The 14,710-nt window shown below is 45.0% G+C and overlaps 2 protein-coding genes across 4 annotated transcripts in view; both read left to right on the plus strand.

The window, feature by feature from the left end:
• LOC101118514 (boLa class II histocompatibility antigen, DQB*0101 beta chain) overlaps positions 1 to 13,715 on the plus strand; it is a 65,211-nt gene extending 51,496 nt beyond the window's left edge. For both annotated transcript variants that reach the window (XR_009597737.1, XM_060403728.1), the window contains one exon: positions 13,351 to 13,715. Coding sequence is in view for 1 of the 2 variants with exons in the window: in XM_060403728.1 (XP_060259711.1) it covers positions 13,351 to 13,364 (14 nt within the window). In the remaining variant the exon portion in view is untranslated. The remainder of the gene's footprint in view (positions 1 to 13,350) is intronic.
• On the plus strand, positions 585 to 13,715 carry LOC101120392 (boLa class II histocompatibility antigen, DQB*0101 beta chain). 2 transcript variants are annotated; one of them, XM_027959118.2, is made up of 5 exons: positions 585 to 753; positions 2,164 to 2,433; positions 11,497 to 11,778; positions 12,277 to 12,387; positions 13,351 to 13,715. In XM_027959118.2, the coding sequence occupies exons 1-5, from the start codon at positions 645 to 647 to the stop codon at positions 13,362 to 13,364; spliced, it is 786 nt and encodes a 261-aa protein (XP_027814919.1). In that variant the 5' UTR covers positions 585 to 644; the 3' UTR covers positions 13,365 to 13,715. The 2 variants fall into 2 exon arrangements, with proteins under 2 accessions (XP_027814919.1, XP_060259709.1); XM_060403726.1 differs by having other exon boundaries at positions 12,277 to 13,715.
• Positions 13,716 to 14,710: the final 995 nt, after the last annotated feature.

Genomic DNA, 14,710 nt, shown 5'->3' on the forward strand with positions numbered 1-14,710 from the left:
TGAACTGAATCTACTCTTGAATCATTTTTTTTTCATTATTTAAACTCTTAAGGCATTCAATATTCAGATATTTTATAACTGAGAGAACATTTTCATCTCAATCCAGTGTAATTTGATTAGGACACCGTTCCAGGCATTAGATTCAGTTCAGTTCAGTTCAGTTCAGTCGCTCAGTAGTGTCCGACTATTTGCAACCCCATGAATCACAGCACGCCAGGCCTCCCTGTCCATCACCAACTCCCGGAGTTCACTCAGACTCATGCCCATCGAGTCCGTGATGTCATCCAGCCATCCCATCCTCGGTCCTCCCCTTCTCCTCCTGCCCCCAATCCCTCCCAGCATCAGAGTCTTTTCCAATGAGTCAACTCTTTGCATGAGGTGGCCAAAGTACTGGAGTTTCAGCTTCAGCATCATTCCCTCCAAAGAAGTCCCAGGCATTAGATTAAGAACCTTCAAAAAAAAATGTCTACCCAGACACAGATGAAGTTTTTCAGCTCCACTGCTGATTGGTCCCTTTTCTAGGGACTCTCCAATCCTGTCATACATGGGAGCTCTCATAGGCTTTTATTCTGTGAAGTGAGTTCACCAGATCCACTGTGTTTGAGCTGTGTTGACTACCATTGCTTCTTCCTTTGTTCTCTATTATGTCTGGGATGGTGGCTTTGTGGATCCCCAGAGGCCTCTGGACGGCAGCTGTGATGGTGACCCTGGTGGTGCTGAGCACCCTAGGGGCTGAGAGTGGAGATTCGCCAAGTAAGTACAGGGCAGCTGCTCCCCGGAGCCACCACTCTGGGGAGCAGGCTCCGAGGGACCCTTGGGCTGGGCTGTGATCTTGGGATACTGTCTTTTATCACACATTTCCTCCCTTTGGGAATGAGGGCTATGTTACATTCTCATTTCCACCCTCTAAAGATAAGGTGAGGACAATTCTCTTCCCACAGGTTTAACCCTGGGAACGTTATAATGGGGAGGAGGAGACATAGTGAGTATTTACTACAAGTGCCAGGACAAAGTGAGCATGGGTATTTTTTTTAAAGATGTGACTTTCTCCAAAGAAGGCACTGCAGAATCTGTCATTTCAGGGTCCCCCAAGACCTTGTCTTGGAGAAGGAAATGGCAACCCACTCCAGTGTTCTTGCCTAGAGAGTCCCAGGGACGGGGGAGACTGGTGGGCTGCCGTCTATGGGGTCACACGGAGTCGGACACGACTGAAGCGACTCAGCAGCAGCAGCAGGAAGACCTTGTCTGGACTTACTGCTGTGAGTTGGGGATGTGTAGGGCAGCCATGGTCTCTGCAGGCTCAGCATTTGAGGGGAAGACTGTATATTCCTGACTCAGTGGAGGATTTGTGGAAGCAAACTTTTATTTCTTGAGTGGAGCTGCCTGGGTGACCACAGACAGAATTTAAGTTTCACTGATTTGTAGTCAACTGGTGAGTTGAGTGATATTCAGAAACTTGAGGATGGACAGGATTTAGGACAAAGGAGAACATAAAAAGAGAAATATATATACATATATATATGATTATACATTAGCTCTAATTTGAAAGTCCATACTCTTTCTGTGAATAAACTGTCCTTTTTAGGACTGGGGGGTTGCTGGTCCCTTCAAACCACACAGGAATCGGGTGCGGGTAGCAGAAACTCAAGAGTAAGCCAAGGCGTTGTAAGGACACTTTGCTGGGGACCAAGAGAATACACCTGTCAGGAGGAGGACAAGCTTGATTCTACAGGTCCTTTGCCATCCCGTGAACTCTCCTGCTCTCCTTTCTTTGTCTTTGAGGTTCCCAGGAGTTGAGGGTAAAATGGGATTTCATGTGAGAATCTTTAAGTACCGAGATGGATGCAAAATCAACCTGCCGCCCCGTTTACTTGATTCTGAGCTTCTAGGGATCACAGGTCCTAGGGCTCCCTCAGCGACAGACCTCCTCACATCCTGGGAGCCTCAGAGGGGGCGGGAGGCCGGGGAGGCGCCGCTGGAGGACCCGGGTTCGCAGCGGGAGGCGCAGGGCCGGGCTGGAGCGGAACAGGGGCTGAGCGGCGGCGGGTTTCGGGTTTCGGGTTTCGGGACCCCGCTGGCGGCGGCCGGCACCTCCGCATCTGGCCGAGCGCCCCCGCGTGGGGCTGTGGGGCCGAGCCTGACCGAGCGGCTGTCTCCCCGCAGAGGATTTCGTGGTCCAGTTTAAGGGCCTGTGTTACTTCACCAACGGGACGGAGCGGGTGCGGCATGTGACCAGATACATCTACAACCAGGAGGAGTACGCGCGCTTCGACAGCGACTGGGACGAGTACCGGGCGGTGACGCCGCTGGGGCGGCCGGACGCCGAGTACTGGAACAGCCAGGAGGACATCCTGGAGCAGACGCGGGCCGAGGCGGACACGGTGTGCAGACACAACTACCAGAACGAACTCATCACATCCTTGCAGCGGCGAGGTGAGTGCCGGCCGCCCTCCGCGGGGCCGCCCTCCACCCTCCGCGCGGGAGGGACTGAGTCCTCCGGGGCGGGGTCCCCAGACCCACGGATGGGACAGAGAGCCGCTGAGGGACAGGGGACCGAGGGCACAGCGTGAGGGCGGGGGCATCGAATTTGGCAGCCCTGGAGCCTTTCCTGCAGAGGCGGCCGGCCTGCCCGGTGTGGGTCACCTCTCGAAGACCCCGTCCTGTGCTGTTGTTTCCACTCATTCTGCGCCTCCCCGCCTGGTGCCTTTGGCGTATTTGCTTCCTGGAGGCCTGACAGCGCAGGCTGGTGGCCTTAGGGTTACTTTGGGTACTCTCAGGGCATCTTGAACTCGTGGTGATGTATTACAGTCATGAAATAATACATTTTATCTTTTTTGTTTCAAATTATTATTCACCGTAATCCTGGTTTCTTAAGTGGACATCACTATTTCACTGGCCCGGGACCTCTTTCAGACAAGGGGCTGTCTTAATTATCCCTGTGTGCCTAGTCTGACACACTGGCGGGTAGTATGAACTCCATAAAACTTTCTTAAAGTAATGAATAAATGTACTTGGTTGCCCATCCACTTAGGCGCAAGAGAAACATAAAGGTAAATAGGGCCTTAAAACTGACTTTATAAATTATGCTTTACTATTATGCTTAATGCTTTAAAGTAAATTCTTATTGACTTGAATGGCTTTAGAATTTGTGAATGCAAAATTAGCAATTTAGAATTTGTGAATGCAAAGTCTGAGGGAAAAAGTGTTTGCTAAAAAAGCCCCCAGCACTTGAATGGTATTGTAAGAGAGAGTTTTAATTTCTTAGAAAAGGTCAACAAATGGCATAGTAGAAAGACTGAAATTTTGGGATAAATAATGTCATTAAATTACTGAAAAAAAATTAGTTTTAGTTTCTTTTGGTCTAAACCCTGCCTTTGCACCCTTCCTCTCCCCCCTCCCAATATTTCCATCCACTTCAGGAATTATACCCATTTAATAAGCAGCTGCTGCTGCTGCTAAGTCACTTCAGTCATGTTTGACTCTGTGCGACCCCAGAGATGGCAGCCTACCAGGCTCCCCCGTCCCTGGGATTCTCCAGGCAAGAGTACTGGAGTGGGGTGCCATTGCCTTCTCCGTAATCAGCAGCTCAGTTCAGTTCAGTTCAGTCGCTCAGTCATGTCTGACTCTTTGTGATCCCATGAACTGCAGCAGGCCAGGCCTCCCTGTCCATCACCAACTCCTGGAGTTCACTCAAACTCATGTCCATCGAGTCAGTGATGCCATCCAGCCATCTCATCCTCTGTCCTCCCCTTCTCCTCCTGCCCCCAATCCCTCCCAGCATCAGAGTCTTTTCCAATGAGTCAACTCTTCGCATGAGGTGGCCAAAGTACTGGAGTTTCAGCTTTAGCATCATTCCTTCCAAAGAACACCCAGGACTGATTTCCTTTAGGATGGACTGGTTGGATCTCTTTGCAGTCCAAGGGACTCTCAAGAGTCTTCTCCAATACCACAGTTTTAAAGCATCAGTTCTTCAGTGCTCAGCTTTCTTCACAGTCTAACTCTCACATCCATACATGACCACCAGAAAAACCATAGCCTTGACTCAATGGACCTTTGTTGGCAAAGTAATATCTCTGCTTTTCAATATTCTGTCTAGGTTGGTCATAACTTTCCTTCCAAGGAGTAAGCATCTTTTAATTTCATGGCTGCAATCACCGTCTGCAGTGATTTTGGAGCCAAAAAACTAAAGTCTGACACTGTTTCCCCATCTATCTACCATTAAGTGATGGGACTGGATGTCATGATCTTTGTTTTCTGAATGTTGAACTTTAAGACAACTTTTTCACTCTCCTCTTTCACTTTCATCAAGAGGCTTTTTATTTTTTTCTTTTTTTCTTTTCTTTTTTTTTTTTTTAAATTTTAAAATCTTTAATTCTTACATGCATTCCCAAACATGAACCCCCCTCCCACCTCCCTCCCCATAACATCTTTCTGGGTCATCCCCACGCACCAGCCCCAAGCATGCTGCATCCTGCGTCAGACATAGACTGGCGATTCAATTCACATGATAGTATACATGTTAGAATGTCATTCTCCCAAATCATCCCACCCTCTCCCTCTCCCTCTGAGTCCAAAAGTCCGTTATACACATCTGTGTCTCTTTCCCTGTCTTGCATACAGGGTCGTCATTGCCATCTTCCTAAATTCCATATATATGTGTTAGTATACTGTATTGGTGTTTTTCTTTCTGGCTTACTTCACTCTGTATAATCGGCTCCAGTTTCATCCATCTCATCAGAACTGATTCAAATGAATTCTTTTTAACGGCTGAGTAATACTCCATTGTGTATATGTACCACAGCTTTCTTATCCATTCATCTGCTGATGGACATCTAGGTTGTTTCCATGTCCTGGCTATTATAAACAGTGCTGCGATGAACACTGGGGTACATGTGTCTCTTTCAATTCTGGTTTCCTCGGTGTGTATGCCCAGAAGTGGGATTGCTGGGTCATAAGGTAGTTCTATTTGCAATTTTTTAAGGAATCTCCACACTGTTCTCCATAGTGGCTGTACTAGTTTGCATTCCCACCAACAGTGTAACAAGTGGTGCTGGGAAAACTGGTCAACCACTTGTAAAAGAATGAAACTAGACCACTTTCTAACACCGCACACAAAAATAAACTCAAAATGGATTAAAGATCTAAATGTAAGATCAGAAACTATAAAACTCCTAGAGGAGAACATAGGCAAAACACTCTCAGACATAAATCACAGCAGGATCCTCTATGATCCACCTCCCAGAATTCTGGAAATAAAAGCAAAAATAAACAAATGGGATCTAATTAAAATTAAAAGCTTCTGCACAACAAAGGAAAATATAAGCAAGGTGAAAAGACAGCCTTCTGAATGGGAGAAAATAATAGCAAATGAAGCAACTGACAAACAACTAATCTCAAAAATATACAAGCAACTTATGCAGCTCAACTCCAGAAAAATAAACGACCCAATCAAAAAATGGGCCAAAGAACTAAATAGACATTTCTCCAAAGAAGACATACAGATGGCTAACAAACACATGAAAAGATGCTCAACATCACTCATTATTAGAGAAATGCAAATCAAAACCACAATGAGGTACCACTTCACACCAGTCAGAATGGCTGCGATCCAAAAATCTGCAAGCAATAAATGCTGGAGAGGGTGTGGAGAAAAGAGGCTTTTTAGTTCCTCTTTACTTTCTGCCGTAAGGGTGGTGTCATCTGCATATCTGAGGCTATTGATATTTCTCCTGGCAATCTTGATTCCAGCTTGTGCTTCATCCAGTCCAGCGTTTCTCATGATGTACTCTGCATATAAGTTAAATAAGCAGGGGCTAGTTCTAGACAGTTATCTTACCGAACACCATCTATATTATTCTACTTCATTCCACAACTCCCTTAGCAAATAGCATCACCACTTTATATACACTAATCGTTGTTATTCAGTCAGTTAGTCATATCTGATTCTTTGTGACCCCATGGACTAACACTGGGACATAATAAACAGCTTAAGTAATTGCATCATAGTTATTCGCTAAGTTGTGGCATGTCCCCCAAATACAGAACAGTCATCATGCTCTTTACCATGTGTATAGCATCTAATGGAAGCAAAGCCTCCGTTAAAGCCAGTTATGACCAGAAGCAGCAGTATGAGTCTGTTTCTGCCTAGTTTCAGCGCTAGTGCCATGAAATGATATATTCAAGGGGCTGAAAACTCACCCCAGTGTTATCTATACATGTTCATATAACTTTTAGCTTACTTTACAGTCTTGCCTTCTTCTTTATCCTAATGTCACTGAGTACTTACATTGAGGGCAGAGGGTGAAATGGTTGGATGGCATCACTGACTCAGTGGACATGAGTTTGAGTAAATTCTGGGAGATAGTGAAGGATTAACTGAAGCCTGGCATGCTGCAGTCCATGGGGTCGCAGAGTTGGGCATGACTTAGCAAGGGAACAGCAACTTATATTTTTGTTATTTCAGTTCTTTTTCATAAAAATTATTCTAACATTTTTCTCTTTAACTTGTGCCCTCTACTTTTACTCCCAATCTATTTAAGATGAGCAGATTTTATAAGTCCACATAGTTGACTATGACTTCAGTCAAAGCCCAGGAAGAAGAGCCTGATCAAGAGTTAAAGTCCAAACTAAAAGCGTGCTTCCTTTGAGATGACGGTTCATGAGTGATATGTAATTGGGGTGATGAGACTGCCTGCTGACCTCAGCAAGTCACAGTTACATATTTACATAACATTCTCATTAACTCAGGCCGACTGCTGCAAGAATCTCAGAATATTTTCTATAGAGAATATATGACATAATGTCTGATTTCAGAACAAGACAGTTATTCTTAATAGCAGGGGAATGGAGTAGGATAGGGAGCCAGCAGTTAAACTCACTTGAATATTAAAAGAAAAATAGGAAAAAAAGAGGAAATGAGAAAACTTATCATATTATCAAAAAACTAAACCAGACTTGAAATATTTACTATGGTTTCAGACTAAGAGAATGAGGGAGATTCAGTACAATGCCAAAAGAAATAAAAGATAAGATGTGTTAAAGAAGTTGGGAGGTAATGTTGCATTTGATGATGAGTACCAATCTGAGAAGATAAAGGAATTGAGTCATGGTCAAACATAGTGTTTTATTATCGTTACTTGTTTTTAAAGTCCCTTTTCCTTTACTTCAAAAATTACAAGCTTTTAAAAAAACATTGTTTGTTTGTTTCTGTTACTAGATTGCAAGTTCTGTGAAGTCAGGGGGCATGTTCTTGTATATCTTTGGATTCCTTCTGCCTGTCAAATTTATGTTTGTTGATTGGATTAATAAATGAATCAAGGAATGAATAAAGTATAGGTAGCATATATGATGTGGAGATGGAAGCTCATTTATCTTTTAAAATTATATATGTAGCTCATTTTATTTATCATTATTATGTTTGGCTACCCTGGGTCTTCACTACAGTGCTCGGGTTCAGTAGTTGCAGAAAGTGAGATCTTAGTTGCCCCACCACAGATGGAACCTGTGGCCCTTGCACTGAGAGTGTTGAATCTTATCCACTGGACCACCAGGGAAGTCCCTGAAAGTTTATGTATCTTGATGTAAATTCTGTGTGTGTGTGGGTGGGAAGTTCACTGTAGAGTGGCATCTGAGCTAAGGTTAGGCTAAAAGATGAGAGAGATGCTTTGTTGACTGGCAACATGTAAGAAGTGCTTTTGCTCTCAAATTTTGTTAGTATTGCAGGCTAAGAATTATAGAATATAACTTGTTTGAGAAGCATTACTTGCAGGAAGGATGGAATAGTCACTGTTGTCCTACTTTGCTGGACATGGAAATGTCTATACTTTAATTCTCAGTCCATGTTGCTGTCCCTGAGGCCATGACTAATGTTGAAAATCTCAGCCTGCAGGTGGGAGTCAAAGCTGCTGGATTTTCTCTACTGTGGGGAGCACAGGGACTAGCAGAAAATGGTATCACTGTCCCAGCACAGGTCACCAGTGCTGATCCTGATGGTCACCTTTAATATGTGGGGAAGAAAACAAGTCTAGGTGTTTTATTTTAAAAAATTTCACAAATAGTGGTAAAATATAGCAATTTATAATTTTAAAATGCCCCATTATCAATTAGTATTGACAGAATTAATCTCATAGAGTAATTACAATGATCTCTTGAGACTGAAAAGTAAACTGACCAATATGTTTATTTAAGATAATAAAGTGGCCCAGTTCAGTTCAGTTCAGTCACTTGGTCCTGTCCGTCTCTTTGCAACCCCATGAACATGGGGGCATGCCAGGCCTCCCTGTCCATCACCAACTCCTGGAGTCCACCCAAACCCATGTCTATAGAGTTGATGATGCCATCCAGCCATCTCACCCTCTGACATCCCCTTCTCCTTGTGCCCTCAATCTTTCCCAGCATCAGGGTCTTTTCCATGAGTCAGTTCTTTGCATGTGGTGGCTAAAGGATTGGAGTTTCAGCTTCAACATCAGTCCTTCCAATGAACACCAGGAATGATCTCCTTTAGGATGGACTGATTGGATCTCCTTGCAGTCCAGGGGACTCTCAAGAGTCTTCTCCAACACCACAGTTCAAAAGCATCAATTTTTCAGCACTCAGTTTTCTTTACAGTCCAACTCTCACATCCATACATGACCACTGGAAAAACCATAGCCATGACTAGACAGACATTTGTCGGCAAAGTAATGTTTCTGCTTTTTAATATGCTATCTAGGTTGGTCATAACTTTTCTTCCAAGGAGTAAGCGTCTTTTAATTTCATGGCTGCAATCACCATCTGCAGTGATTTTGGAGCCCCCCAAAATAAAGTCTGACACTGTTTCCACTCTTTCCCCATCTATCTACCATGAAGTGCTGGGACCGGATGCCGTGATCTTAGCTTTCTGAATGTTGAGCTTTACGCCAACTTTTTAACTCTCCTCTTTCACTTTCATCAAGAGGCTCTTTAGTTCTTCTTCACTTTCTGCCATAAGGGTGGTACCTCATCTGGATATCTGAGGTTATTGATATTTCTTCCGGTAATTTTGATTTTAGCTTGCGCTTCATCCAGCCCAGCATTTCTCATGATGTACTCTGCATATAAGTTAAATAAGCAGGGTGACAATATACAGCCTTGATGTACTCCTTTTCCTATTTGGAATCAGTCTGTTGTTCCATGTCCAGTTCTAACTGTTGCTTCCTGACCTGCATATAGGTTTCTCAAGAGGCAGGTCAGGTGGTCTGGTATTCCCATCTCTCTCAGAATTTTTCACAGTTTCTTGTGATCCACACAGTCAAAGGCTTTGGCATACACAATAAAGCAGAAATAGATGTTTTTCTGGAACTCTCTGCTTTTTCGATTATCCATCAAATGTTGACAATTTGATCTCTGGTTCCCCTGCCTTTTCTAAAACCAGCTTGAACATCTGGAAGTTCATGGTTCACGTACTGCTGAAGCCTGGCTTGCAGAATTTTGAGCATTACTTTACTAGCGTGTGAGATGAGTGCAATTGTGCAGTAGTTTGAGCATTCTTTGGCATTGCCTTTCTTTGGGATTGGAATGAAAACTGACCTTTTCCAGTCTTGTGGCCACTCCTGAGTTTTCCAAGTTTGCTGGCATATTGAGTGCAGCACTTTGACAGCATCATCTTTCAGGATTTGAAACAGCTCAACTGGAATTCCATCACCTCCACTAGCTTTGTTTGTAGTGATGCTTTCTAAGGCCCACTTGACTTCACATTCCAGGATGTCTGGCTCTAGGTGAGTGATCACACCATCGTGATTATCCGGGTCATGAAGATCCTTTTGTACAGTTCTGTGTATTCTTGCCACCTCTTCTTAATATCTTCTGCTTCTGTTAGGTCCATACCATTTCTGTCCTTTTTTGAGCCCATCTTTGCATAAAATGTTCCCTTGATATCTGTAATTTTCTTGAAGAGATCTCTAGTCTTTCCCATTCTGTTCTTTTCCTCTATTTCTTTGCATTGATCACTGAGGAAGGCTTTCTTATCTCTCCTTGCTATTCTTTGGAACTCTGCATTTAAATGGGAATATCTTTCCTTTTCTCCTTTGCTTTTCACTTCCCGTCTTTTCACAGTTATTTGTAAGGCCTCCCCAGACAGCCATTTTGCTTTTTTGCATTTCTTTTCCATGGGGATGGTCTTGATCCCTGTCTCCTGTACAATGTCACGAACCTCATTCCATAGTTCATCAGGCACTCTATCTATCAGATCTAGGCCTTTAAATCTGTTTCTCACTTCCACTGTATAATTATAAGGGATTTGATTTAGGTCATACCTGAATGGTCTAGCTGTTTTCCCTATTTTCTTCAATTTGAGTCTGAATTTGGTAATAAGGAGTTCATGATCTGAGCCACAGTCAGCTCCTGGTCTTGTTTTTGTTGACTGTACAGAGGTTCTCCATCTTTCGTTGCAAAGAATATAATCAATCTGATTTCAGTGTTGACCATCTGGTGATGTCCATGTGTAGAGTCTTCTCTTGTGTTGTTGAAAGAGGGCGTTTGCTATGACCTGTGTGTTCTCTTGGCAGAACTCTATTAGCCTTTGCACTGCTTCATTCTGTATTACAAGGCCAAATTTGCCTGCTTCCCCAGGTGTTTCTTGACTTCCTACTTTTGCATTCCAGTCCCCTATAATGAAAAGGACATCTTTTTTGGGTGTTCGTTCTAGAAGGTCTTGTAGGTCTTCATAGAACTGTTCAACTTCAGCTTCTTTGGTGTTACTGGTCAGAGCATAGACTTGAATTACTGTGATATTGAATGGTTTGCCTTGGAAACGAACAGAGACCATTCTGTCGTTTTTGAGATTGCATCCAAGTACTGCATTTCGGACTCTTTTGTTGACCATGATGGCTACTCCATTTCTTCTAAGGGATTCCTGCCCACAGTAGTAGATATAATGGTCATCTGAGTTAAATTCACCCATTCCAGTCCATCTTAGTTCACTGATTCCTAGAATGTCAACGTTCACTCTTTTCATCTCCTGTTTGACCACTTCCAATTTGCCTTGATTCATGGACCTAACATTCCAGGTTCCTATGCAGTATTGCTCTTTACAGCATCAAATCTTGCTTCTATCACCAGTCCCATTCACAACTGGGTGTTGTTTTTGCTTTGGCTCCATCCCTTCATTCTTTCTTGAGTTATTTCTCCACTGATCTCCAGTAGCATATTGGGCACCTACTGACCTGGGGAGTTCCTCTTTCAGTATCCTATCATTTTGCCTTTTCATACTGTTCATGGGGTTTTCAAGGCAAGAATACTGAAGTGGTTTGCCATTCCCTTCTCCAGTGGACCACATTCTGTCAGACCTCTCCACCATGACCCATCCATTTTGGGTGGCCCAGGTCTAACTCAATGAAGTGGCCCAGCATGAATCTAAATCCAAGGCTTGGACTCCAAGGATCTTCCCACTCTGGTACCAAGGAAGGACCCCTGCCTGTGGGAGATGTGCTGTGTGGTCTCATGTCTCACTGTTTCTTTTCCTGTCTGTTTCTCCCTCAGTGGAACCTACAGTGACCATTTCCCTGTCCAGGACTGAGGCTCTAAACCACCACAACCTGCTGGTCTGCTCAGTGACAGATTTCTATCCAGGCCAGATCAAGGTTCGGTGGTTCCGGAATGACCAGGAAGAGACAGCTGGAGTTGTGTCCACACCTCTTATTAGGAATGGGGACTGGACCTTCCAGATCCTTGTGATGCTGGAAATAACTCCCCAGCGAGGAGATGTCTACACCTGTCACGTGGAGCACCCCAGCCTCCAGAGCCCCGTCTCGGTGGAGTGGCGTAAGGGCACTTGGTTTCCTTTTACTGTGGGCCCAACAGGACAGGGCAGACAGAGCTTCCCCCGTCCATGCCCTCTCATCCCTTATCCCCAGTATCACTACTGAACTGGAAATCACAGGACACAAGAGTGCTCGTGCCTCCTAGCACAGGCATCAGAAGAGCCAAATCACATTGTCTTTTCACATACAGGGAGCTCACTATACACATCATGGCCCCAGAGCCCAGCCTGGTAGCTCCGTAGAACTGCCTGTTGACCACAATCTTAAGGTCTAAAATTATAGAAGTGTCCCTGAGAGAAGGGATCGACTTTCACCTTCTCTCACCTGCCCACTGTGTCCAAAGATTTGTTGATGAGTCCCTCCCCTGGGGGTGGTCAGAATGGAAAGCCAGGTTCCCCTGACACCTTCACCTCCTGTATCTCAGACTACACCTCAAGCTTCTGAAAGGGATACTGTGAGATGTGGGGACAAATGCTGACACTCAGGTTCTGCTCCCCAGGGGCACAGTCTGAATCTGCCCAGAGCAAGATGCTGAGTGGTGTTGGAGGCTTCGTGCTGGGGCTGATCTTCCTTGGGCTGGGCCTCATCATCCATCGCAGGAGCCAGAAGGGTAAGGAACTCCGGGGAAATGGGAAGATGGGCTGTGACTGCAACCCTCTGTTCAGGGCAGCCTCTGCCTCTGGATGTAGCTCTTTCTTCCTGATCCTGAAAGGGGGAGGTGGGGCTGGGGGTGGGAGGAAATGAACAACCTGGGGAGACATTGTAGTCTGACTTTATTGGTTGAAAGGGTAGCCCTGCCATGGAGATGACAGGTGGAATTTATTCTAAGGCTTCCTTAAAGTTCATCATTGTCTCATGGGTTCCTTTCTGAAAACTTCCTCCATTAAGAGGGTCAGAGCACTGGTTTCCTTTCCTTCTAGTGACAGTTTCATTCATTTGGGGGAATCTTAGCTTAGGGAAGTTAAGGCCTTGTAGTTAATGGATAAGAAAGAAATACATTTCCCCTTGAGTTGCTTATCTCACTTCCCTTTGGGGTGAGTAAGGCAGTGGCTGTTTGTGTCACGAGAGCTTTTGTGGACATTGTGGGCCCCTACCAGCAGGTGCTCTATTTCAGTTCTGTGTCAGTGGGGATTATGGGGATAGATAAAGGAGGGAAGGGTGTGAGATGAGTGTACCTGGGCGCAGTGTCTCGTTCATGACCTGTTCCCTGCTATGGAATCAAGTTAGGGAAGAAGTTTCTGTAGGAGGTTCTGTAGGAAGCTCCTGAGGTTGTTCCCCAGAACCAGGCCGTAACTTTGATGGCATCTTTCTGTGACACTTGGAGCCAGAGCTCTGGTTTGAAAGATAGACACCAGGATGGTGCGTACTTTGTGCCACATGTTGGTGGCTACTGCCTGTGGGCATTTATAAGTGGTTGAATGTGGTGGAAAGAAGGTGAGCTATCACTGAATTTACTAAAAAATGGAAATCTTCATATCCCCCAGAAGGACAAGAGCTGCTCCCCTGCTTCCCATGCCTCCTTGCCAGGTTGAAGTGTGGGTCCTGTGTGCTGATCACTCTCTCTCTTCTACAGGGCTCACGCGCTGACTCTTGAGGATATTTTGAGATTGGTGTTTGCTCTTCTATAATGCGTGTCTGTCCTTGCCCGGAATTCCCAGATGCCTGTCAGCCTATCGCACTCTGAGATCAGAGTCGGTCACCAGGACATTTCCCGTGGCCATCCCCCAACCAAGGATCTGGCTGTGATGCTGCTTCTTCCTCTGACCCTGGAGCCTCTGCCTGTGCATCGTCAGCTGCATCTACTCAGACCCCAAGAGCTTCCTCTGCTCCCATTTTTACCCAACAGAGTGTGCAAAAGAAGCACATTGCAATCATTTACTGGGCTGTAGAGTTTTTTTTTCTTTAATCATAATTAAACATGATTATGAGTTGTCTGTACTATGAACCTCCTAAATGAGTAGAGGTAGGAACCACTGCAGAATGAAGGAAACTATTTTGAGGTGAACCAGCCAACTGAGGACCAGAAGGAGACCAGAAGCACCACCGTGTGCCTTGTAGGGGTGGGTGGACAGAAGAGAAAGAGAATCAACTTTTCTCTGTCTACACCTTTGCCATTCTTTATCTGCATCTCTCTTACATCTCACATCGCATCTCTGTTTCTGTTTGTGTGTATGACCCTATCTCTGTTGTTTGTTTCTGGATTGTCTTCCAGAGTTTTAATTATTCTAGGAAAGATTCTGTCTGGCCCAGCCTTGGTAACATGCACACCTTTCAGAAACATCATCCTGCACATGGCATGCAGACTCCTGGCATTGTGCCCATCCCCCTGACTAGGAAATGACTTCCCAACATGGAGATGTTTGCATCTGTCAAACAGAGTATTCCAGTCTACAGAGCCTCCTTAGTGTGGAGTGGCTTAAGGGGAGTTTGTTTCTTGTTGACCCCGAAATACAAATGGCAGAGTTCCCTCCAGCTCTAGGGTCTCTCATTGGAGGTACTGACTCACATTCATCCCAACCCGCATGTCCTGCACAGTCATCTGATGGCACTGCTGAGGTGAAATTCTCAGAAGATAGAGTTCCTCTGTCAATTCGTGATGAGACTTTCTTCTCAGGTCACTGTACCTGGTGGCTCTGAAGATGTTGATCCAATCCTAAAAGCTAGTCTTCATCTCAGTCCCTGGGATTAATCACTACGATGGGTGGCTGAGTGCTTATCTTTGAGGTTATGGACAGCTATGCCTCTGAGGACCAGACATCCCCTTTCCTCTGATCCCTCATCCACTCACTGTACCCAAAGAGGCAATGGCAGGTCATTCCCTCTCCTGGGAAGTTCAGGCTTTCTTGAGATCTTTATCTGTTGTACCCCAGGATGAACTCCAGGTCATCAACCAGGAACATGGTGGAGTGTGGAGACTCCAGATTCTGCTTCCC

This window comes from Ovis aries, chromosome 20 (assembly GCF_016772045.2).
Source record: "Ovis aries strain OAR_USU_Benz2616 breed Rambouillet chromosome 20, ARS-UI_Ramb_v3.0, whole genome shotgun sequence".
Taxonomy (NCBI): Eukaryota; Metazoa; Chordata; class Mammalia; order Artiodactyla; family Bovidae; genus Ovis; species Ovis aries.

What these genes read in the sequence shown, in the direction of transcription:
- LOC101120392 (XM_060403726.1), top strand. Translation starts at nt 645, where the DNA reads ATGTCTGGGATGGTGGCTTTGTGGATCCCCAGAGGCCTCTGGACGGCA. An exon ending in TGAGAGTGGAGATTCGCCAA is followed by an intron (nt 754 to 2,163) that starts GTAAGTACAGGG and finishes GTCTCCCCGCAG; the next exon opens with AGGATTTCGTGGTCCAGTTT. An exon ending in CACATCCTTGCAGCGGCGAG is followed by an intron (nt 2,434 to 11,496) that starts GTGAGTGCCGGC and finishes TTTCTCCCTCAG; the next exon opens with TGGAACCTACAGTGACCATT.